The sequence below is a fragment of the Rhamphochromis longiceps genome, linkage group LG13 (genome assembly GCF_057381845.1).
Source record: "Rhamphochromis longiceps isolate RC_006_pf linkage group LG13, R_longiceps_female_GT1.1, whole genome shotgun sequence".
Lineage (NCBI taxonomy): Eukaryota > Metazoa > Chordata > Actinopteri > Cichliformes > Cichlidae > Rhamphochromis > Rhamphochromis longiceps.
In genome coordinates this window covers 13,584,037-13,610,232 of record NC_140569.1, presented here as the reverse complement: position 1 = coordinate 13,610,232, position 26,196 = coordinate 13,584,037, and the positions used below count along the sequence as shown (strand labels likewise).

Sequence of the window (26,196 nt, the reverse complement as noted above, 5' to 3'; positions counted from 1 at the left end):
TATTTTTTCATCAGCGCAATTAGAAAAATAGACTGCCCATAAAAGTCAAATACTACCACTTCTACATATCTAATATTTGATATATTAGAATAAGGCGTTCAATACTTTATTTAAAGCACTCTGCTTGTCATAATCAGATTTTTAAAAGTCCCTCTGATATCCATAAAGACTAGTATTTGGGGATAACACAAACATTTTCTCTCAGAAAAAGAACTGCAGTCATTTACTTCTTTCCCCCCCGAGGATAAAATAATTATACCCAAATATGTTATAGGAAGATTACCCTAATATGGAGATTTAAATGTTATAAAGCTGGAGATTGCATTGCTACAGACATCAGAGGCGTTAATATTTAGGTGTCGTTTCGTTAGGCGTTCATAAATAGGCTTATCCAAAGTTTATGTGGGCTAATCTTTGCTCTCTCTCCCTCTCCTCTCTCTGATCGCGTCTCTCACTCTCTAAGAATAAGCCCAAGCTCCTCCTCTTTATGTTAATGTGACAGTAGCATCTCCAGCTCTGAGACAAGCCTCCGCTCATTCTGATTCAAGTATGTGATCTGTTTTTCCACACACGGACCCCGTCTACTCTTCTTTCATCCCCCTCTCTCCTCTTCGGCACGCTCCATGCGCAGTTCACACTCTCCAAAGTGTATGCGTGTGTTCGGCCAAGTTACTTTCTTAAATAGTTGACTTTGAAGTTTACTTATTCTCCAGTTCTTGGTCATGACCACTATGGCAACTCCTGCGCCTCCGGCTCTGCTGCCCGCAGCTCCACTCGGGCACCACCCGGCGCCAAGTTCCGTGTCTCCGGCCACAAACTCTCCGCCACCTGCGGCCACCTCCGCCGCTTCCTCCCCGGCTCCTCCGGTGGCGCACCCGGCGCTGCTTCACCAGTTCAGGGCGGACCTCTTACTGCCGAACGGGACCCCGTTAAAGAGCGGAGGAGCTCCGGTGTCCAGCAGCGCTAAGCCCGTGTACGCCACTGCGTCGCCCGTAGAGAGCACGCCGCAGAACAACGAGTGCAAACTGGTGGAGGTGAAAGGTGCCAAACTGGCGTCGTTCACGGTGAAAGACAAGGAGCTCATCTGTTTGCCTCAGGCTTTCGACGTGTTTCTCAAACACCTGGTCGGCGGGCTACACACCGTTTACACCAAGCTGAAACGGCTGGACATTACCCCGGTGGTGTGCAACGTGGAGCAGGTCCGGGTTCTTCGGGGGCTCGGGGCCATCCAGCCCGGGGTGAACCGGTGCAAACTTATCTCCAGGCAGGACTTTGAGACGCTTTACAACGACTGTACCAATGCAAGGTGAGGCAGGGGTCCGGGGAGAGGAGAGCGAAGGGAAGGTGGGGAGGGTGGCAGTGTGATGGAGGGTTACCCAGCTCATTATTGAGGGAGGGGGAGTGCAGCAGGTGGGGTTAGCAGATAGCTACAAATATATCAAATTTGGGGATCAAACAGTCAGCAGGTCATGAAAAGGATCACAAAAATCTACATAATAATATAAACTCCATTATTACTAATGACCTTGTGTTATTTTATATCTAATAGGGTATCTCTACACAGTGTGTCTGTTATGTTTCAGAACTTGCCTACAAATGATTCCACTAATTTAAAAGCAAACTCAGTTTCCTTAAAGCTGCTGCATGAGGAAAAATACATTTTCCATATGTTTATTTATTTATTTTAGCTTTTATTGGAGTTCGTGTTTGATTTGATAATAACTGACTTGGGTCCAGTTAACCCCTTCTCATTTGCCACAGCACTGCTGCTGCTGGGGCTGTTACTAATTACCATTTTTATGGATGATAAACACTGTGATGGTGATTATGGTGTTGGCGATAATGAATTTTAGTAATCCTTATGAGAAAAACACTCTTAAAAGTTTCTCATGTTATCTGGGAGTCTGATCTCTGGCACTGACATGCACGCACGCACTACTTCCCTTTCTCTCTGACACACTCACACTTGCACACATTGAATGTGACACTGTCATTCTGAGAAATTGATTCTTCACAGAAATTAATTAATTTTCATTTGGCCCCAAGCGGCAGCTTAAATCAGAACAAGCTCACTCACTCACTCACTGATCCCTTTACTCTCTCCCTCCTTCTCTTTGCCTCCCTCGCTCCATCCCTCTCTCTCTCTCTCCCTTCTTAATAACTTGCTGTCTTATCATATCAACACTCTTTAGCCCTGAGCATCAGAACAGAGGAGATGATTAAATGAATTCTCGGTATTTATGATGCGATTATGTAAATTAGCCTGTTTTGCAGAACTCTGATGGTGACCAGCTACATGGGTCATCAATCCAGTGTGCAGCAGATATGTTTGGATAAAGGGGCTAAATTGGCTGGGATTTGTGGTTTCCTGGTGCCTCAGTCTGCTGTTGTGCAGACCACATGCTCATAACAGCATGAGTTTGAATCCAGAGCAGTGTGGATTAGTCTTAGTTTGGGGAATTTATATTGTTTGATGGTTAATCCTAGCTCCTTGGAGCATGAATGATCCAATTTACACCTGCCATTAAATGGAGATGGAGAATGCATCTAGATGTGCGCTGATAAATGCCAAAATACCGATTCTGCAATGTTTAAATTACTTTTTTCCCCCCAGTTCTTTAGATTTACTGTTTGTAGGTAAGATCATTCCAGTGTTTTGATATGCCCTCATTTTATTTCATCTTTAAGCCGTTTTTGGTTTTTAAGTCAAAGTGTGGGATTTAAGACAAGCTTTGACTTGTTGAGCAAGCCCAGAAAAAAAACTCCAAAAAGAAACATACTATTGTGAGAATCAGCTTCCAGCTTTACATGCGTGGATTAACACCTGCACTTAAGCATTTGCGGCCCTCCAACCAAGACAAAATCCAGATGCATCTTCTGGCTGCTTGGGGATTTCTTCTATGTCTGGTGTTAATGGGAACGATGTTATACAACCCCCGAAAAATACACATCCTCTGCCGTCTCTAATTATCCACACAACACTCAAACAGCCTTTACTTAATGAGATCTTAAAACATCACTCGTCTGAAATCTTCAAACGACTTCTGTGATTCTTTGTCTGAAGGCTTCAAGTGTGCTGCGGTAGCCATTAGTATCAGCTCCACCTGCATTAGAAGTTTCTAAGTAATCCCCAGCGTGGACGGATCGACATACAATAGCAGGTAAAAAGTGAAACTCACGATGGCTTTTGTTTAAAGATTTCTGACCAAAGCGAAAAGTTTCAAGAACATCTCAGAGATTTTGATGATGCAGCTTTCCGACCACGTCAAGGCTGACTGAGGTTCCTGTTACTGATTAAGACAGCCATCACTTATTATTTTCCAGTTCACTACAGTGAGACAGGCTTGAAAAAAATAGCAGCCTTGTCTGATAGTTTAACATGACTAACAGAATGCTTTACATGGCTTTCATCCTGCTAGTTATTCTTTGGGCCGTTTGTTTATTCATTGGTCCTTTTTTTTAGATTAAAATGAAGTGGTTTTTTGAAGCAGTGTCCTCTGTTTACCGTTGTCTTTCCTTCTCCTCTTTGTCTCACTGTTAACTCCTGCTCTGCACACACACACACACACACTGACCACTGACTCATCAAACCATGAAGAAGGGCCGACTTCACCCTCACTCAAAGCCTAGTTATAATTCATGCATAGGTGACACACAAACACACTCTCTGTTAACACGCACACACAGAACTCACATGGTCACGCCTGTGTGTTTGCTGGCTTTGCTGCTAAATGACATTAGTTCCACAGTGAGAACATGGCGTGTAGGAGGCAACCTGATCCTCCATCCTTTTCTTTCTCCCTGACAAAGGAACAGTTTCATTCTCTGTTAGTAACACACATCAAATAGCTCGCTCAGGTCAAAGTGTGTGTGTGCATATAGTTTACAGATGCCCTATAAGTATTCATTATGCAGTGTCCATATATGCCTACCCTCCTGAATGTTACATAAAAGTAGTGTAACATGGCAAACTGATTACGTTAATAACAACACACTTGAATAGTAACACAGGATATATATTTATAAGTAATTGTATTTAAGGTTTGCAACTTATAATGCATTTTTATATTATTTCTATATATGCATTTTTTTTAACTTGGCACCTGATTTGGACCATGCAGATAGGTTTGTTTGCCCTCATATTTGCATTAAGATTCTTGCCTCCAACCCTGTAAAATGAGGTAAAAGTAATTGTGCAAAGGATTGGAAAATGACATTTAAAAAAAAACAAAACTTAATGGCAATTTTTCCAGAAAAAAAGTCCATGTTACAGATAACAACTGGACAGATAGCAGTTTTCAGAGGACCTAATTTCTTCCAAAGAAATTGTCCCTATTAAAACTGCTGATAGTGTGTTATTTTTGATGAACCACAGTACCAAGGTCACATTTTCTTGGGAGATACTGCTGAAAGAGGCCCCTTTTTTTTCTAATAGCGTGAGCAAAATTCCATTTACCACAAATATATTTGGGTGGAAACAGAAATCCTTTTTTTGGGTAATTTTCAGCTGGCATTCACACGCTTTTCTTTGCAGCTCATGCAGCAGGGGCGTCAACAAAAGCAGAGTCAAATATATGAAGCAGGTGTTAATGTTACTCGAACTTAAATCAAACGACGAATGATGAATGAGACACAGTGGTATGTAGAGTACAACAAAAGCACCCTCTTTGTGTTTCTCGACTTGGCAGTGTCGAGCCAGTGTTTTTGTGTGTGTGTGTGTGTGTGTGTGTGTGTGCATGGGAAGGTGGACTTCTCAGAGCTGAGCCCCACTGCCATGCCATAACTCACTGTCAAAGTCAGCAGTGTTAGGATGAAGGGGCGGAGGGCTGTGTGTATGCCCATGTGTGTTCGAGTGTCTGTGTTAGGCTGGGGCGGTTAGCTCAACTTTAACCTCATCGCTCTTTTGATGTTTTATAGAGACGAGCACGATGAGATAGAGAGGGCCTCCATGTCTTCCACTGTGACAGGTTTTAATGGAGTACACATACTTTTCAAACGCACAGACACACTCAGTCTTGACACAGCTTTGACCCTGGAATGCGGGACAGGAATGTGAAGCGGTATCAGTTTAGGAGATCAGATTTTTTTGCCATGATCAAACGTCCTCAAAGTCGAGCCCCACTGTGTGTGTGCGTGCGCACGTCTGTCTGTGTGTGTGTGTTGTCCTGCCTGCTTCTTTCATGACATCATCACGCAGGCTTTCCTAATAACAATGGCGCAGAAAGCTTTTTCAGCCCTCGATTTGAGAGGAAGATCACAACATCAATCTTTCCCTGCCTTCTGTAACCACCAACATAAGTCTTCCTGCGTACAGCAGCGACATTATGATTTATCAAACCGGACCGTGACGGCGAATACAAACCCATGTGATAAACACAGATTGAAAGGATGGGAGCATGGGAGCTGTAAAGCGCCTCTAATATATTCAAAACAAAATCTTGTTTGAGCAAGTTCTCTTATTTTTTTTCCCTCGCTCTCTCTCCCCACACATTCATATAAACACACACACACACACACACAGCTGCTACCTATCACCACCTCAGTCCCTCCAAGCTAGTAGCTGTTCCACTGTTCCACTGTTTTGACTGTAACACTTCCTCTTCTTTCATTACTTTTCTCTTTCCCCTGTGTGTGTGTGTGTGTGTGTGTGTGTGTGTGTGTGTGTGTGTGTGTGTGTGTGTGTGTGTGTGTGTGTGTGTGTGTGTGTGTGTGTTAGCAAGGATAGAGATCTGTCATCTTTGTTGTGTTTTGTTTCTGTTCCACCTGCACTAAGCTCCAGCTGCCATGTTTGGCGTTTCATGTTTCAGGTAACACACACACACTAAGCTTGGAGGGCAGAACTCAATGTACAGAGCACCTTTATTTAAAAAAAACTGTGTGTGTGTGTGTGTGTGTGTGTGTGTGTGTGTGTGTGTGTGTGTGTGCATGTGTGGCCAGAGCGTTGGCATGAGGGAGGACGTCTGGGTGAGATTTTAATTAAAGTTTGAGACAAAGAGGTCATAAGCCATACACCCCCTCCTCTGCACACACACACACTCACACACACCTTACACACACACACACACACACACACACACACACACACACACAATGAACTGTTTTCTCTCTCCCCCCTCCTCTCTCTCATTCCATCCCCTCAGCTTGATGACTTTTCCATGAAAGGCTTTTTCATTAATCCTACCTCAGGGAACCGGTGCTCTGCAACCACACACACAAACACACACACACACACACACACACACACGTACACACACACACACACACACACCATGTACACACACACACACACACACACACCATGTACACACACACACACACACACACACCATGTACACACACACAAACACACTTGCATGCACAACACACACATAGACCTCCCTCCATGGGTCACTTTGATGTATCAACGCACTTGCAGACTAAACACAAAATTAGGTTTGAGTTCTTCATGCCCCCTAAAATGCAACATATACAAAGACACACACACACACACACACACACACACACACACACATACAAAACACACCCACCCATCAGCGCAGACACGCAGAGGCCATTAATTAGTGTGTGCAAATAAACAGTAGTAAGGGAAAGGGAAGCGGCTGCAGTAAAAACCAACCACGGTCTTTTGGTCTCTGTGTATTTTATTTCCCCCCACTGATGTTCACTACTGCGTTTGTGTGTGTTTGCGTGCATCTGTTTGTGTGTGTGTCTGTGTGCATGTGTGTCTGTGTGTGTATTCATTTAAGGTGTTTCAACATCAGTTGCGGTGGAACTGTTACTTTACCTTCAAACCTGAGACCTAAAAATACATTTCCTGCTTTTGTTAAGCCCAGTATGCTGCTCTATAAGGACTGCAAAAGAATATTGTTTGTAATTTGAATGCGCCCCCCACCTTCACAAAAACTGCACATACTCCCACACAAACACACGTGCATGCGCACACGCACACAAAACACATACTTACAACTTTATCCCACTCACACATCCCTGCTGTATGTCTTTCATGTCGTGTGCGTGGGTATGCGAATCTACCTGAGTGTGTCTGCATGCTTGTGTGCGTCTCACTGTCTGCGTGTGTGTGTGTGATAGTGTGAGATATCTGATGTCAGCTGTCACATCCCAGTCGGTCTGGGCCCATAATAAGAGACAATAATAACAACTCATTAAAACCGAGGGCAGGAACTGTGGAGCTCATCGGCTCATCAAATTAACCTTTGAACACTTCATACACATGCGCGCGCACTCACACAAACCCATACACGACCCCGCACATGCACACACTCACATTCCGATGTGCACGCACACGCACGCCCACACACACACTCACAATCTACCTGTTTTTCTCCCACAGTTAGTGACTACACAATCTTTCTCTCTGTCTTTTTGTCTCTCTCCGTCTCCCCCCTTCTCAGCCAGTGGGTGTGTCAACAGGGGATTGGTCCTTTCTGCTGTGTAATTGATGAATTATATGCAATATGCAAATGAGGCGCCATTAATCTCCTGACTGACAGCTTCGTTTATGGGGCCTTAATGACGGCTGGATTAGATTCTAATTAAAATCTGCTCAAAGACACCCCACGCTAGGAAGCTGCTGCTGCTAGTCTATCTCTCCCCCCCCCCCCTTTTTTTTCTTTTACTCTTTCCCACCTTTTCTTACAATTTCAAACTCTCCCTTTTATTCACCTTTTCCTCTCGCTTTACACTCCTTGTCTTGCATCAACTTTTCAACTGTTCTCTCTGTTTCTTCAGCGCTCGGTCACTCCGTCTTCATCTCCTCTTGTTCCCCTCGCTCTGTCTCGCACTTGCCCACAGACTCATGTTATGTCAGGTTGCTATGAAAGGAGATGAGGTACGCTGGTTGTCATTAAGCCTGATGTGGCCCGTGTCATTTCCCCTGTCAGGACATTCACACCGTTTAGTCAGAGCCAAAGTGATGCCTGACAGCTTTTCACATACTTCCTCTAAGATTGATTGAGCATGCCCGGCTCAATCAAACCGCACACCCGCGCACACAAGACAAGAATCCATGTGAATCTGCTTGTAGTCAGTGTTTATTGAGGAAAAATTGTGGCACGGCGGGGAAAGAGGACTGAATGAAGGAAGGATTGAAGGAAAGAGGAGGCGAGCAAACACATTTAATAAGCAAACAAATGAATGAGTAAGCTGAACAGTAATGAGGTGCTTTATTGATGCCATAGGGAAACTCGTTTTTTGCTTGCTCGTATCCACAGGGAGGTCAGATTTGCTGTACAGCAGCCTTCCTGGAACCGGTCGGGTTTCAGTGTTTTGCTTGTTGACACTTCAGCAGGATCAGAGGTTTACAGGCTGAAGGACACTTTCTTTAACCGGGCCACCCATCTCAGTCTCGGCATGAAAAAGTGACTAAGTGGGTAAAGTATTAAACTGCCTAATTATTAATGCATGCTTGTGTTTTCCGCCTGCAGTTCAAGGCCTGGACGACCGCCCAAGAGGCTGCAGAGTGCGACAGAGGGCGGGACTCACCACATGCTGTCTCACAGTGGTCTGATGCATGCTGGGATTATACCTCCTGCAGGTGACCACCCAGACCTACACACACACACACAAACACATAAATCGAGCATATTTTCTGAAGAAACAATATCACAACAGTGCATGAGCACAGTAAACTATTATGACAGTGTGTGTCTTAAATTACCAGTATGGCATCATGTGTAGTGCAGGGCATGTTCTTAAAAGAGTATAGGAAAGAAGCAAGTTTTGTTTTACACATATCACAATAAATTTCTTATTAAATTTTGACTTTCACCTTGTTTAACTGGCTGTGATAGTTTAATAATCAATATTTTCAGGTTCTGGTATTTTGTGTTTTCTCAATAATTTTTTGTCTACAGTAAGCGACTCACAAACGATCCCGATGTGTGCCCTTAGTCGGCATATTGATGTAAAAAAGCTGCTGCACGTAGAAAAAAGATGATTTGTTTAAGCAGGACAATCAGAGGAGGAGTACATATGTAGTGCAGTCAAATAATCGTCAATAAAGACGAATGAACAGTTGGTCCAACCACCTGGTCTTTCAGGAACAGAAATAGAACAGAAATAGAAAGGAAGGCACATTTATTAATTTAAAAAAGTGAAAAAAATGTAATTACTGACACGTATGAAGTTGCAGTGCAATGTTTAAATGTGGGGAAAAAATTTGAATAAATGAAAATGCACTTATCAAAATAATATTTTATTTAATGTATATATATTAATTTGATTTTAATGCAAATAATATCTATAATCAGCTTTTTTAAGGTTTGTTCACATAGTTTCATGTATTTCAAGATTAACTATTTAATATGGTGAGAAAATTACTTTAGTATAGCTGTTACTTATAAAGACATTAACATTTAAGTAAACAAAACTAATATTAAAGTTTAATAATGGAAACATCTGTGATTGTATTCCATATTCAAGAAGTAAAGGAGAAAGCCTGTGTAATCACCCCTTTACACAATTTTTTCTGATGTCAGGGTTCACCAGACAAATCCCTCCTAGTGACACGTTGTTGCTTCAGACAAGAGTAGCGGTTAGCAAAGTTCAAAAACTGTTCTTGCTTCAGCTTTCAGAGTGAAAGCAGTGATCTGGCAGCCAGCTGAGTTACCCCATCAGTTTAAAAAAAAAAAAAAGAACAGGTTGCTTATGCAGAATGGGGCGGGTTTCACCGCTTTTCCAAGCAGACCCCCGTGATGGCACATTTTACCCCTCATCAATAGTATGAGGAGGTGGGGTTTGGGGAGGTGACCGCTGTGTTGATTAATAAAATTAGCATACGCACTGCTGACATATGAGAAACAACTCATAACTTGCAAGCTTGGTCTTTTTTTCTTGAATTATAAGTACAGCGTTCCCTGTTAAGCCCTCTGTTGAACTGGGTTAGAATCATAATCTCTAAAAGCTCTGAAACCTCTTTGAAATTCATTTTATAATTGAAGTGAGGATGTGTTTAGCTTGGTACTGTAAACCTTTAAGTTCTTATTGTGTAAAGGAGACTTTAAATCGTTATTTGTGCTTTTCAGTATGAGTTAGAATTTATGATCAATTTGAAGTGTTTGCACATCTGGCACTTAAACTTTTACAATCTGAAGCTGCATGTTACATTTATATTCTGACTTTCGATGAGCAGTCTGCTAAAGGCCATGGCGCTGCTTGTTTTAGTCACGGTTTTGTGTTTGAGTCCCTTTTGTAGTCTGTGTGTGTTTGTGTGTGTGTGTGTGTTGCAAAGAGAAAGGGAGAAAAGTAATTGTTGGCACCTCACCGCTCTCAAAGTTGCCCTTGGCTTTGTGCTCTTCACTGCAACCTGATCTTTTCATTCCCCGCCTCAAAAGAAGCCATTTTCTATTAGCCTCCGCTTCCTCTCACTGTTCAAAGGTGCTTGAGTGTGTATGTGTATTTGCGCGCGTGTGTGTGTGTGCGTTGTGTCTGCGCGAGCGTTCAACAGCATCTTTCTCAGTGGGAAAAAATAGTCTTTTTCCACCAAAGGAGAGGGCACGGCGGCAATGTCAGTGCTACTGATTAGAACTGGCCACATGAGAGGGGAGAAGGAGACAGAGAGAGGGAGGACATTTGAGCGTAAAAGGCAGGGGAAAATCTTTGATGTGATCCTCCTTAGTCTCTTTTTCTCGCCCTCGTGTACTCGCGCACACACACATGCAGCACAGTGGCTTATGTCCCGCTGTGATGCTGACATTTGAAAAGGTAACGTAAGGAGAGGGGATGGGAGGAGAGAAGGGGAGAGGGCAGGAGAGAGAAGAAGAGGAGACGAGAAGAAAAAGGAACGATTTTGTTGTGGCTGTCGACGTCTTCAGCTGTTCACCTCAGACACCCGCCGTCTGATGGGAGTGTAGAAAACCACTCAGCAGTTCAGTTTGTTGCAAATGTTTAGACGTATTGAAGACCAGGAAATTAAGACTTACGGTCTGTTTGTGTTTCCTCTGCCGTGTTTGCACAGTTGTGTGGTTTGTCTGAACTTTAATAATTCAACGTGTTTGACTGTGTTAGCACAAGACATATTTAATTTTCTATTTTACAGGGTGATCTGAGGGTCAAACTACCTTCTGGGGTTCAACGCACAAATTAAAACATGGCTCGCATTTTCTCACTCTCTATTACACATTATCCAAAAGTGCACAACCCCCATTAGAAAGTATCTTCACTTTTTGCCTTGTGCGTCTAATTCGTACCGATAACGAAGTTCTCTCTGGATGAAAGGTGGAGCTGCTGCTGCCGCTGCTGAGTGTTATCCTGTGCTCTGTGCTGTGGGATGTGATATCCCTGTGTGGGAGAGATGAATGTCTTGGCTTGTTCCTATCACTGCTGATTCCCTGGCAGACTAAATGGCCAGTGCAGCGGTGCAGTCAGAATGAATGTCTGGCCCCTGTCCTCCTATGACAACCTCCTGCCTACCTACTGCTCTAATCCTCCACCGGGGGCCATTGATCTGGCTCTTATTGATTCTTTTTCTTTCTTTCTTTCCCTCTTTTTCTTCATCTCTGCATCTGTCTCTGTCTCTCTCTCTTAGATCTCTCTGCCCTGGCCAAAAAGATCAAACTGGAGGCGATGGCCGGTTACCACAGCAACCAACAACATGGCGGGCGAAACGGAGAAAACGGCGACCACAACCCCGGACTGGGTGAGTCTCATCCTTTTTTTTTGGTACGTGCATATGTGAGTGTGTGAGTGTTATGTTAATCACGACCCGCATAACACTGTTGAACACATCTGTGATGCCAAGTCAATACAACTTGAGCAGCTGTGTTTATGAACCAGGCTGATTAAAACCAGGATGTGACATCACCTCTGCAGCCTGTATGTTTCCTTTGAGAGACAGTTAGTAGAAAAACAAACAACAGCAGCAAGATCTTGAGATGAAATGCAAAAAAGGATATCTGGGTGAGGTAATCCAAACAAATATATAAACACATCTATATAAATGACTGCTTCTGTGGTGTTTTTTCCCAGCTTGTAATAATTGACTATAAGGCTGAATTTTCTCCAGCTTGGATTAGTTTGCATATTTGTGGTACTCAATAAGATTCAGGAATCATTTCCTGAAAAACGCAGTTGGTCATCTGCTCTGTGGCCTCAAAACATTGCCGGCAAGTCATTAGTACTTATTAGTCATCCCAATGAGAGAGTGTCGACTCAGACCAGCTTTGTTAGTCACACTTGTTTGCCATAAGGAGAGAAATTAAATCAGGATTTTTCTGGAAAAAGTCTTGCCTTTCAGAGCTGACAAAGGAGTGTGCTCTCATTTACAGTTTGCCCCTGGAAAGCAAAGAATCACCTTCTCATTTTTTTTTTTAATCGAATCCCTGTTGGCTGCTCATTACATGTTCAGATATTCTCCTATTTTAGTCATATGTTAGAAAAACCCGCTCCCTTCACAGTGCCCATCCCTGGCTTTGCAGCGAGGGAGAGCAGCCAGCAGATCTGGAGCATCGGTGCACGGTAGTAAGCACACGGGGATGATAGAGAGATGAATAAGATGAGAGGCTGAAGCCAAATCAATAGTCTTCTCTCTAATTCACTATCCTGAATGCAAACGACAAACGCTGGACAATCGATGGCGGGACGGGCACAAGCACGCGCGTGTGCGCACACACACACCCCCCCCCCCCCCACACACACACACACACACACACTCACACACTGTTATCGACAGGTTAAAGCGACATCAGTGTGTTTAGACAGATGACTGGGCTTATGGAGGTCTGTGTGGAATATGCTATCAGCCAGACACACAAACACACACACACACACTTAACATGTGGAGCACAGCACAAGGCTTTAGGACAGAAATGTCCTAAAAAATGTCCTTACAGTTAAATCACTGTATGTTTAAACCCATTATTACCTTTTTCTTTTTTTTTTGCTTTGTGTGTACGGTGCTTGTGTCTGTAAACAATCCCAACATTAAGCATTGTTTACCATTGCATACACTCACTTACAACTGCCTGCATCTGTGCACAGTTAGATGGCATGGTTACCACCAGCCATTATAAACCTGTAAAGCTTAATCACTGTTAATGATAGAGTCAAGTGGAAACACACACACTCTCTCACACACACACACACAAACAGCACAGGCATACATACACACATAAGCACAATGTGTTTTTTCCATACCGCCACCCACTGCCTTATGGGAAGGATAGGCCCCTACCAGAGCTTTAACCACTACAAAGGCAATCTCAGATTACACACACGCACACACTCACAAATGCTGAGTGTGACACCTTATGGGCTGGGGAAGAGCAGGGAGCAGCCATTTCTGCATTTAACAAGATCTTCTGGGAAATTTACAGTAACTGTGTGTTTACAGTAATGGTTTGTTTGGATAAACATAAGAGAGGCTCTTTGACTTTTGATGTTTTTAATGAAACATAAGAGAAAGTGATGGGAGGGCAGAGAGAGTGGAGAGGGGGGGGGATAAAACAGAGTTAGGATGAGGGATAGAAAAATGAAATTTATGGAGGCAGGTGGGATTGGAGTTGGGGTTGAGGGGGGTGACAAAAGTGGAGCGCTGGTTTCAAACCAAGGCTTAATATTTAGAGTTGGCTCATAGTTGATTGTTGGAGCATCTGGTTATTCAGCTCCATTCAGAAAGATCTTTTGTTTGGATTGGTTTCTGCTTTGGGCAAGTGAGAGACTAATCTGCCAAATGCACAAAGCACTGCACATATGTCCAGCGAGCCCAACTCATAAAGTCAACGCCTCGCCCTTTATTTCTTAGTTTGCCTTTTCCCCTTCTTTCATTCTCTCCCTTTTTCTTTCTTCCCTTTTCTCTCTTTATTTGTTCTATTTCATCTCTCTTCTTTGGATAGCCTTTTTTTTGTTTCCATGCACTCGTTCTATTATTTGTGACAATTGTGCGGAATAGAGTCCAAGATTTTTTCCTTTGTGTTTATAATTACCCAGCGTGCATTGCTGGCCCAGCACCAGGACTGCCATCAGCTTCTTTTGTTCCACTTCCTCCCTGTGTTTCTTTTGTTTTTGTTTTTCCTTTTATTAAATGATAAATATTTATGTCATTTTCTACCCCTCCCCCCCAACAGGATTGTTTGCTTCATGAATAGAAGGACTGCAACAACCCACTAGGGTGCTGTGGAGAGGAAGGATTTTCTTTAAAGATAGTGGATGCTTGTCTTAAAGAGAAGAGCGCGAACGACAGATTGGCCGAGATAATAGGAGTTTAGTTTCAACTGCTGAAAACGTGTTAATTTATGGTAAAGAACACCGGGGTGCTAACAGAAAAGTTATGTGTTTTTCCCTTGACTCCAGCAGGGCTGAATTTGTAGGTTTCTTAGCGCTCAGAAAAAATCTCGAGGCCATCAAAGCCTTTGAGAAACAGCCGTGTCTTCCTCTACTCTGTTGCCTTTTCTTCCTTTCGACATTTTTTTCACGCACATTTTCAAGTTGTGATTTAGAAGCAGAGCAGTCATCCAGGTAATACAACAAAGAGGAATGACGCTGGTTTTCAGATTTATTTCTTGTCATGAGAGATGCTGTGCATTTTCAGTTCAGTAAATGACATTGGGCCGAACAGAGGAAAGCCTTTTAAGATGTGATGGGTAAAAAAAATAAAACAAACACAGCTGAAGGTAAAACGAAAGAAGCCCCACATTTATGACGAGCCAGCCTGGTCTGACTTATGAAAACCAACTGACTGTCTTACTCCATCTTGTTCTCCTTCTTTTTTTATTCTTTTCTACTCCAGTTCTTGAGCAGTTGCCCTTCATGATGATGTCACATCCTCTGATCCCTGCCAGCCTGGCGCCAGCCTCCGTTTCCATGGCGATGGGCCAGATGAACCGACAGAGCATGCTGGCCAGCATGGCCAACGTGGCGCATCTCCACGCCAACCCCCCTGCCAGGGCTCCCACCTCCGTCATTAAGGTGAACTCAGAGGCCCATCAGCCCGGTGGATCTGACCACGAGCCAGTAATCGCCTGAGTCCGCGTGATGCTCAGGGAAGAAATCAGAGTTTAAGATTTACATCGAAATGTTGTTTCAAAACAAAACATTTGCTAAAACAAATTTCTCCCAACGTTTAACATCCAAAGAACTAGTTCTCATCTCTACATCTTCTAAATGATTCAATCTCTCTATCCTTTACGTGCAAAATTAGGAATCAAGTTATGGATCGCTACCAGAATATAATTAGTCGTTTCTTGGCTTCAGGTCAATCCAATATCTATTTATGCATTTTTCAGATGTGCTGCATACCAACAGAAAATGCAATCCTCTTCGCCAAGTTGATGACTTTGCTTAAAAATAAACCGCTATGTATAATTAAAGAAATTGAACCTGTTAAAATAAATTAGTTTGAAGAGACACATAAAACACATCAAATTAACAAATCACTCAGTTTTCCCAGTGTCTCATCTCATAATGTTATTAAGTATGGTTTTGATGATTGGTTAGGATGGCTTAAAAGACCTGAAAGTAGATTTCTGGATTCTCGTTTTTGTAAAGTTTGATTTTTGTGAGCTTTGTGTGTCTTTTTATTATCCATAATTTCAGTTGAAATTGTGTGCCACTTTGGTGCTTCTTAGGAGCGAATGCGTGACAGCCCCTCCCCGTCTCCCTCACTGGAGGAAGCTCAGCTGTCGTCCAATCACAGCAGCAGTGTGTCAAGTTCACCATCTCACACAGAACGCACTGCAGAAACTACACGTATGTACTCACTTGTGTACGCATAGTATTGTGGCAGGTTCAATCTGTTCAAAAATACATACATATATATATTATTTATATTTTATTTTCTTAGCTATAACAGGAGCTATAAGTCCGTTAATAACCTTTTTGCGTTGTATGTTTTCTCTCCAGATCCGCTCCATGACGGCCTGTCGTCAAGTCACAGTGTGTTGGGTCATTCTCCTGGTTCGGTGCAGGGGGGCAGAGATACAGATGGGACTTCAGTGGAATACAACAAGGAGAACAAGAGGAGCCACTCTGACAGAGGTAAGACAGTCAGCGCTTGAAGTTCCAAAATCTTAAAGAGTGTGTGTTGACCTCACTGCAAAGGTCAATTTATAACTGCTTTCTGAGAATATATTGTATAGTTAGTCATTAGTCATTTAATAATGCTTACTGATTATTTCTCAGACAGATGAATTGCCTTTGAAACAGGTCTGTCAATGCAGAACAGCAAGCATTCAGTTTCCTTGCAGTTCACCTTCATCCACAGCACATTGTTATTTAAAGGCAATTTAAACACCTCCGTCACCTATCTGAGAGTTTCTCATTAATTATTTATTTTTAAAGAAAGAGGGTTCAACAAGAAAGAAATCAGTATATCAGTAACAGGTCAATGAGCATTCACCGTCTTACCCTTTCTCTCCACTTTCTCTCCTTCTTGCTGTCAGTGGCCCCCAGGCTCCCTGCGGGGAGCAAAGACAAATAATTCTGCAAAACAGGACTCCATTAGACCAGGAAGCGGTGTTACATTAGCGAGCCATTTGCTAGGCCGCGGTCTAACGAGCCAGGCGGCCTCCCGCGCTCTCAGCTGGACCTCATCTGCATAACGACTGCCTCCCTGTCGTTAGGGCCTGCGTTGCCACGGCGCTGCAACGTCAGTTGTTTGGTTCTCTCTGTCAGGGAGGTTTGCATTAGCTTAATGAGGACTGCTCAAGGACAAACAGTCAGCAGAAATCTACTGCGAGAGAAAAAGAGAGAGAGACTGTTTGTATGCGAGTTTGTACGTGTGTGCGTGCATGTAAATGTATTCTAATACGGAATCGCATTATTCAGTAATTGAATCTAAAAATCACAAAGGCCTCCCAGGTACGGTTTCTGATGCTGTCAGGTGTCTGACAGTATTGACAAAGCAGCGAGGGCACCAACAACGTGAGCGCCATGCATCACACGTTGCATTTATGTGATTGATTTTCAATTGATTTTCCTGCATGCAAATGAAACGCATGTGCATTTACTGGATTGCAAACTTTTGTGCTTGACCTAGAACATCACAGGATAGGCTTTATCGTGGATTGAGCAGAGTTTCAAAGAGCACTTCAGCGCTGTCATTCTGTCAATCCATTGTATGATAATCTGCGAGTGTGTGTATGCGAGTCCGTTTTTGGCTGTGTGTGCTGTTTTACTGGTCTTTGAACAACGTATCCATGCAGCAAAGATCAGAGGCCATCCCTGACACCTCACTCCCATTAACCAAACATCAGCAAAATTTTATTCTCTCACTGTCTCTCTCTTTCGCTCCCCCCACTCCCCCTTTTTTCCCTCTTCCGCTGACTGGCAGTCTTCACGTGGTGAAGTTCATTAGCCCTGGGGACGGGTGGGAGAAGAGTAAGAGAGACGGGGTGGGGGGGGGGGGGGGAAGAAGTTGGGAGAAAAGAGAAAAACAGACAGTGACCTTGGTTAGAGAGAGATGGGTAAATGATCAAACAAGCTGGCAGCTGTGTCTGTGTGTGTATGTGTATGCCAGACCTGTGTGCGAGTGTGAGGTAAAGTAGGCGTAAAACTGTAACTCAATAAAGGATCAGTCACATCCAAGGAGCCTGGGGAGCCCACGCTGCTGACTGCGCACTTCAGCAGCTTCGAATATGTGTGTGTGTGCGTCTGTATGAGAGCCACAGGAGTGTAGTTGGATGCCCTCCGCTGAGCTCGCCAGCACCTGCTAATTACCTTTCTCTACAGAGCAATGCTTTTAGCAAGAAAGAGGGAGAAAGGGGAGGGGGGGGGTATTGCTTCTCATCTGTGAAACACCTTGAATGTGACAGTTGCCAAGACGTGAGGCCGAGGCAGTGTGGGGAAGGTGGGTGGATTTGGAGCAGAAGATGCTGTGGTCAGCTAAGTGGAGAAAACACTGTCATTTGTCACAGACAGAGAAAACTGCCAGATATCACATCGCACGTTCACACTCGTCTCTGCTCCAATAACTGCCGAACTCCCAGGACGTCTTCGTCCTCGGCGGCTCTGAAGACAGTAGACGCATAAACTGAGCAACTGCCTGATGCAAGGGGGAAAAAAAACATGCAGGAAATGGCTAATCTTCATCTCCCTCTCTGTCACGAATAGGGTACACGCAGTTCTCAGGTTTACAAACAGATGGTCATCCATAATGCAGGTTCTTAGCTGGTTTTATGGGAGATGTCAAGCTGTGGTGCATTATCAATAGGCAGACTGCCATCTAATAAAGGGTAACCACATTTTTAAAACCCCAAACCAGGACGTTTGTGCATGTGTGCACGAACTTGCACGCAGTAATTAGTGTAAACACCTATTTGCTGTTGGGCTTGATGTGTTTACAAGAAATTAAGTAAATTATATTAGTAAGCTAGAAATTTCTGTGCTTTGATTACATATTGTCGCAAGAATGAAGATCTTTTTTGCTGATTTTAAACAAACATTAACCAAGATATACTATACTAATAGGATTGAAGCACACACTTGATAAAAGAGACAGTTGTAAGACAAATTACTAACACAGTAAGTATTGTCAAATATGCATACCACTTTTCAAAGGTTTGCACTTTTGGAAGGAGAATAGATGTTAAAAAAACAAAAAAACAAACAGTGCCTAGACCACAAAATACATTTGGAAGCTCAAGAAAATCGAATCGATTTTTATACGTGTACATTATTTAAATCACTCCTTCTTTGCAGGAGGCTTTCAGCTGAAGTGTTTTGCTTTTATAATCTATATGAAATACGCTTTGTCAACTTGTATTTAAAATTATCAACTATCAAGATCCACTTTCTAGCTTTTTCCAGAGCTCTCTATTGTCTCTTAGTGGATGAAGAATATATTAGAGTAAATGACGTACCAGTTATCATGATAAATATAAATGTGTAAATTGAAAATCTCATACACTTATAGCCTTATCTTTGTTTTCTCAAAGTGGTATTTACCACGGTCAGTAATTTACTTTTCTTGCTCTAATAATTTTGTTATTGATCCTTACTTCACATAATGAAGTGATGGCACCCCTGTGTGTGATTCCTTAAGAGTCTGTGTGAAGGTGAAAGCCATGGGCTCACTGTGGTAAACTGATTCAGTCAGATGTGCATCAGCCTTACAGACTAGACATCAAACTGTCTCTCTTGCCTCCAGATAACACCTCCTTGGCCGCTCAGACGACCAGGGAGAGCTGTGATAGACAAGTCTACCAGAAACCCCCATCAAGCAGGGAGGGCTGTGAGAGGGTTTCTTACCCGGCAGGACAGAAGCTCCCAGCAGGTCTTCACCACACTCCCTTCATCTTCCCGGAAGGCTTGTCCTCCATAGAGACCCTGCTCACGAACATCCAGGTGAGGCTCTGCCGGGCTTTATTGTTATTATTATACCCCAAGATGAATAGGAAGAGAGATGAGCCACTCTTTGGGATTTCCTGAAATGGTAAATAGTAGACATTTAGGATATGCAGTAATTCAGATGGGCGTGTGCTGACCTGCTTCTCAGATTATACATCTTTGTTATAGTATAGTCACAATGAAAGCCCTCTCTGGTTGGGTTTTCACAGGGAGAAAATAAATAACCCATCTGACCCTGAAGTGGTGATGGCAGTTAAAAGACCAGCATTTTTTCCCACTCGGTAATCCTAACCGAATGTGATGACAGACAAAGATTTGCCTAAATTTGCCTAAAAAAGATTAATTGTGATTGTTATACTTTTACAATTAGGAGACTTTTTATGTTAACATGAAATGTTCAGAAACACCGTCTTTTTCAATTTGTATTAGTAAGGTTCAGCTGGTAAAGGGTTTACTTTTTTAATGTTGGTGTTAGAGCAGGGCGATACGGCCAAAAATATTTATCACGATATATATTTGAAAATTTGCGATAACGATATAACCGACGATATAATTGATGCGAGACAAAATACAACTCCACAACATTACTAGCGCAAAAAGACAACCTTCCATTTATTTTCACTTAAACAAGAAGCTGGTTTTTATGTACATTAAAGCTTTATAAAAATGTAACAGTGCAAATGCAAATTCCTTGCTGAAAGTTTAACCAAAAGGCATTTCCAGTAGAAATGGGCTGACATATCCTGAGCATAACCATGTATAATATCCACTGAAGTTAAAAAGAGGTGCTTTGCAACATTAAACTGTAGTGTGCAGTACGTATTTTTCGCACCATAAGGTGCACGGGATTATAAGGCACATTAAGCGAAACAAAGCAGTCAGATAAATCAAACTTTATTAAACTCGTTCTTCTTGCTTCCTCCACTTCTGTACCATTGATTCATTAATGTTGAATTCTCTGGCAGCTGCTCTATTCCCATGTTGTTGCAGTATATTAATGACTAACCTCGTATTGTGGATGGATTATCTCAGTTGTTCTCCTGACTGAAGTTTGGTCCGTTTACAGCATCCTGCCATGCGATTGCATTTGTCTCTAACCATGAAGAACCTTCACGTTAACTTTTATAAGTGGAAAAGTGTTAGTGTTCGTCCTCCAGCTTCACTGTTTATGTTATGCTAACATAGCTGTGTCGCTAGCGATCACGTAGCACATCATTATATACCAGCTAGCCCAACTTCAGTAACCCTACAAACGTCACTGCTGTTTAGTTTCCTGTCTTCATTTATGTTGGAAGTGATAGCAGAGCTGTACGTTTGATTTTTTTCAGAAATCTCTCCGTCAGAACATGCTATATCATGCTTAGGTAACTAGCGAAACTAGCGAGCTAACTTCCGCTAGCTTCCTGCTAACTTCTAACTCCGTTAAATGTCATAACTTTTGTTTTCATGGATGCCTGGAAGTTAAACTTCATAGTTACACCTGGTAAAGCAGCAATGCTGATCGTTTTATTAAAGATGAAAGAATTTAGACAGTTTTTAACTCTAAGTGATGCTGCAGTGTTGTTTGACCTGAAACATATGGAGTTTAGGACCCAGATTACTCCCAGATTTAAGAGCATCTTAGTCCGACAAATATGACAATAACAACGGCCACTTGCATGTTCTGCAAAAAAATGTGCTTTGTTGTGTATCTGACGGACAAACACCAAACCAGTTCCACATCACTGAAGTTGCACCATTTTTACAAACCAATTCTGGTTCATCTGTTTCACTCAACAATCGGCCATGTGCGTATGAAAACAAAGGCACTGCGCATGCGCGTTTTACTCCCATTCTATCGCGATATTTCATTTTCCTATCGTTGCCTAACATTATACCGGTATTACCGTGAACGGTATAATATGGCCCAGCCCTAGTTGGTGTAACCTGTTGCTGTGTGTCTGTGTGTCTCCAAGCAGGGTCTACTGAGAGTTGCCATAGAGAATGCCAGGGCGCAGGAGAAACAGGACCAGCTGGAGAGGACAGAGTTGAAGATGGAGCTGGTCCGAGAGCGGGAGCTCAGAGAGACCTTGGAGAGACAGCTTAGCATGGAACAGAAAAACAGAGGTAGGCTGCTCCACATACAGATGAGTTAGAAACAAATGTCAGTGCTAACTCGAGATTTTGTCTCTGGAAATTATTCTAGTTGGCAAGTGTTGATTGGAGTGTTACATTTGGCCCTCGTGAATTTATTAACTCTGGCACGGTGTGGATTTTACTGTCGAAACACTGACAAAATCGGCCGTGCAGCTAAACAAGAGTGGTCTAATCCACTTGTAAAGCTGACAGGACGTCCATTATCGGGAAAATCAGATAAGGAAGTGAGGACACCTACTGTATATTACCCCTCAAGGCATCTGCAGAGGTGAATTAGACTAAAGTTGGCAGTCTGCTACAAACTAAATCAAGTTTGGCAAGTTTACAAAAGCTGTCGTATACGGCACGGTCAGACAAAATTCCAATCAAGGACAGTTTGGTTGATGAGGACACACCAGGTGGGGAAGCATGCAACTTGTGGTGGAAAATGACCACAAAACACAAAAACTGAAAGAGCCGCGTGATGTTGCTTACCTGTTGCAGGGGTTTTTGAGCAAATGCAGAGTTTGCTATACTTTAATAGCATGTTGACCTCACTTACTAAGGTCAAAGTGCCATCAGAGCTTTTGTTGCAAATATCCACCAAGGTCAGAAAGCATCCAACACTGCATGCAAGTCAAGCATTAAAAAAAGCACCTAAATATTTTGATTGCAAAGTTTGAACTTTTCTGACATCCTTTCACACTCTTGGCCGTCTGCTTGTTCCTTTCTTCCTCTTCTTTTTTAAGTTCTTATCCAGAAGCGCCTGAAGAAGGAAAAGAGGAGTAAAAGGAGACTACAGGAGGCCCTGGAGGAGGAGGTGAAACTCCGTGATCAGGCAGAGCACAGTCTCCTGCACACTGCCAACACACACACAGGTACAGAAATGGTTTTGACTCAGAATTTATTTAAGTGACTAAATCCTTCGTAATTCTTCTTTTCATATCTAATATTGCCCAAGCCTTCACTACAGTGTAGCCTTGACTGTTCATTAGCCTCTAATTAAGTGTCCTTATTAATTAATGGCCAAGCTACAGGCCATCAATCATCAGCAGCCCCTCCCCACACAGAGCCTGTGACCCAGGACTCGGATGGGAACAACCACGATGACAGCAGGGTGGACACTAAGGCAACAGTACAAGGTACAAGTGTCCAGATAACGAAGGCAGCTTTCTCAGTATGTAGAGGTGAAAACAGGCGTCACATTGTGATTAAAAAAATTGTGGAAAAAATCCTGCACAAAAGCTGTCACTGCTGTAATGTTCTGCCACCAAAAGACAACTTAAATGTGATTAATACAGGAAATGCAAACAGAAATGCACTAAACTTAAAACTTTAAACAAGTGGGGACTAATTGATTTAATATTAATGGCTAAAAACTGACGTAATGTTCCCAAAAAATACATATACGTAGTGGCAGGAATTTATTTAGCAGCTATCGACCAAGCTGGGGAAGGAGATTTCTTTATTTCACCTACTCACTGCTTTTGATGCTTAACTGACCGGTCTACTGGAAGAGTTTTCAAAGATTTCACAGGGAGACCACTCCTGAGAAATTGAACAAAATGAAATGAAGCATGAGACAGTTTTCTGAGGTTGCCAGTTTAATGGAGACAGGCATTTAATATATTTATTTTGCCACCTTTATTGTCTTCATAGATTAATGAGAAAATCCCACATGTAACATCTTAAACAGACAGAAAAAGAAATGGCCATGATCTCTAGCTCGGCCTCATCAAAAGAGTGCATGGTTTCAGCCCACCTCTGCTCCGCGCTGTGCCAAGACCGCCATACCAAACAGCGTGCTTGTTCAAAAGCAATTTTTAATTGAATGTCAGTGAAGCAAGAAGAGAACTGGCCACTAATTAATGGCTGTCTTAATTGTCCTCATGACGAGTTTGTTTGGACATCATTTGCATAATTAACACCCAGTAATAAATCATTTAAAGGGGAATTGTCTGTCAGACAGCAGGGCAGGATGTGCTTCCTTTGTGCCAGGAAGTTTTATCGCCAAAAATGGAGATCAGCGGCAGAAAAACACTTTCAACTGAGCCTTAATAATGTTCTTTTGTTAATGATCTTTGCTTGTGGCTCTATAGGACCTTCTCGATATTGAAATTAGTGAATGAATTGGATCCAGCACCGTGCCTTTTACTGTTAGAATAATGCTTGTCTCCCCTGAAATTGACAAATGTTATTGTGCTGAAATTTTATTCATTATCGTTTTTATTGTTTCAGAGGGGAGAGTGTTTCTGCAAACCACTGGGATGTACTGAAGAGGATGGATGGATGGATGGATGGATGGACGGACGGACGGATGGATGGATGGACAGAGTAATGAAATTTCTTCATTCATGGGAAATACAATCGACAGGCATGCTCAGTCGCGCAGTGGCATCTCCACATCCCCAAGAGGACCCCTTCCTACATTTTCAAGAGTGACATTTGAACTTTCTCATTGTTCTCTTGTTTAATTTATTGCATTTATCACCAAATTCTAGTGGGAAAAGTACTGATGTTGTGTTTGACTGTGTTTCTTTCAATCAAGGTTTTTAGATCCTAGACGAAAATGACCATAGTTGTTTTTTTGTCAGTGCTGTTTATCTCGACACAAGTGATCGATATAACTTGTAACAGAGTTGTGTACATATATATAGTCATCATTTTTGTTATCGCTATCAGGAAGAAGAAAAAAACTCATAATGGCATGTTGTACAGTCAGGAAATGACTTGTATTGTGTATGTTATGCAGTAATGCAGTTTGACAATACAAACAATACAAATCCTTTTTATTAAATTGTGTCACTGTTTCTTTCTTTATTTTACTAGTGTAGTCTCTGATGACATTTTTCATTTTGTTTGTCTTCATTTCTAATTTATGGATTTATATTAAACTTTTTGTAAAAAGTTGCCTGAGTGGAGGAAGAGATGGTCCATGTGTATTATGCATTGTGAGGGTATGGAGAGGGACGTGGCATTGATTCTTGCTCCATCCTTAAAACCTTCCACGCAAGTATTGATGGCAAAGAGCAGGGTCATAACTGACAGGCTGATTAATGACACATGTTGAAAAGACACAATAGTTCTCATTAAGAATGGATCATTTTGAGTCAACAATTAGTAGTTGGCACCTTTTTTTGTTAAGAACTTGACAACAACTTGTGGAAGAAAATAGTACACTTGTGGCTATTTATGGTCTTAGTATTTATGCAGGAGACAGAACCCTGCAAAATCAAACTAATCAATAGGATTTTTTTTAATTGAACTCCTGTAAAGTCTTATAAGATAAATCCAGTGTAGCTTTCAAAAAAAGTGTGTGCCTACTTACAGGTATAAGATATATTTGGCTTATAAAATGAGGTCAGAGCAGTGAAACCAAAGTGTGTGTGTGTGGTTTAAGAAGTGTTGTTTTACTGATGCAGATGTTAAAAGCATGGATATATAATATATTAAGAGGCATTACAGATCAAAAGTGCTGGCAGTTTAGAGACTTTAGAAGCAGTTGCCTTGAAGACATACTCAGGAACTCGGCTCAGGAGGAATATTAAGTTTTCTAAAATCCCAAACAATACATTTCTCATTGCTCTGAAACCATTTGTTGTGCCAAAAAGAAAAGGAATCTTTGCACTCAGCCAGGCTTTGCTCATGTAACCTTGTCTAAATGTGCAGTGTGCCATTTCCTGGACACAGGCAGATAAGCTGTGATGCAGGACGAAAACAATACCTCTGTTATAAGCAATTCTTCCTGAATACAGAATGGCTGACAAGTGAATAGCAATGATTCACATAAATGAATGTATGAATGAGTCATCAGCTTTTCAGATGACCACCTCAGAGGCTGTCTTGACTAAAAAGGTTTGTGACTTCATTCAGCAGCGCACTACTCTTTCACACTCCCTTGTATCTCTCTCTGTCTCTCTGACACACACATACACCCACACACACACACACACACACATCCCTCACAATTCACCGAGTGGCATTGTCCTGCCGAGAGATGTGTAATGGAAAAGATAAATGGAGGATAAAGCTAAGGTGACAGGACCGAGCATGCATGTGTATATGTGTATTTGCATGTGCGTGCGTGTGTGTGTGTATGTGTGCCTGCATGTGTGCACTGCACAACAGACCAGCAAACCATCTGCTCATCTCCTCTTAATGAACAAAGCAAACAGCAGGAGTCAAGGCTGTCTCCAAATCTGGAGTCTCTTTATTGGTAAGCACACACAAACATATACATACACACATCTCTGTGCTGTTTAATCTGATTATCTTTGATTGAGAACAGGGGCAAAGCAACCTTTTTAGACCTCACTCCTACATCAGTGACAGAGAAGGTCTGAAACACAATTAGCAAGCTGTTACTGAGCTCTGCTTTGCAGTCACATCTGACCACAGGCAGCCAAATAGACCTAATGGGTGGGAACTAACCAATGGGAACTAACACAACTGCATCTGTTGATGATGGGGAAAGTGCAACACTATTAGACAGCTGTTCGCCATATCTTTTCAAATGCACTACGCTTTGGATCGACTGGTTCTGGAGCTATCACACCCAGGCAAGAAGCAATACATACATTTTGATGTCACTAAAACTGGCAGCAATTTGACAATAAGACAAAGCAGGGCCTCTGCAAAGGACGTCTGGACCTTGACAAGATATTACACTGTGTGCATGACGCCAGATGACCATAAGAAAAAGTCATTAAGCTAGACTTGTGTAGTTACATCCTGCTCAAAGGCCACAGAAGAATTTACATGGGTAGCACTCTTTGAGAAAGC

General features: G+C 42.3%; 1 protein-coding gene across 4 annotated transcripts; it reads left to right on the top strand.

The window, feature by feature from the left end:
* The first annotated feature begins 538 nt into the window (after positions 1-538).
* On the top strand, positions 539-24,212 carry dachc (dachshund c). Of its 4 annotated transcripts, none has more exons than XM_085428047.1 (11): positions 539-1,306; positions 8,445-8,554; positions 11,546-11,656; positions 14,744-14,922; positions 15,582-15,702; positions 15,856-15,990; positions 19,100-19,296; positions 21,255-21,405; positions 22,164-22,292; positions 22,485-22,556; positions 23,653-24,212. In XM_085428047.1, exons 1-11 carry the CDS (start codon positions 723-725, stop codon positions 23,688-23,690), a joined length of 1,827 nt encoding a protein of 608 aa, XP_085284173.1. In that variant the 5' UTR covers positions 539-722; the 3' UTR covers positions 23,691-24,212. The 4 variants fall into 4 exon arrangements, with proteins under 4 accessions (XP_085284173.1, XP_085284172.1, XP_085284171.1 ...); XM_085428046.1 differs by having other exon boundaries at positions 21,258-21,405; positions 22,446-22,556; positions 23,653-24,210; XM_085428045.1 differs by having other exon boundaries at positions 22,446-22,556; positions 23,653-24,210.
* Positions 24,213-26,196: the final 1,984 nt, after the last annotated feature.

Bases quoted from the DNA above. Each gene is read 5' to 3' on its own strand.
- dachc (XM_085428045.1), top strand. From the start codon at position 723: ATGACCACTATGGCAACTCCTGCGCCTCCGGCTCTGCTGCCCGCAGCT. The intron at 14,923-15,581 runs GTGAACTCAGAG...GGTGCTTCTTAG, and splicing joins CTCCCACCTCCGTCATTAAG to GAGCGAATGCGTGACAGCCC. The intron at 22,557-23,652 runs GTACAAGTGTCC...TTATTGTTTCAG, and splicing joins CACTAAGGCAACAGTACAAG to AGGGGAGAGTGTTTCTGCAA.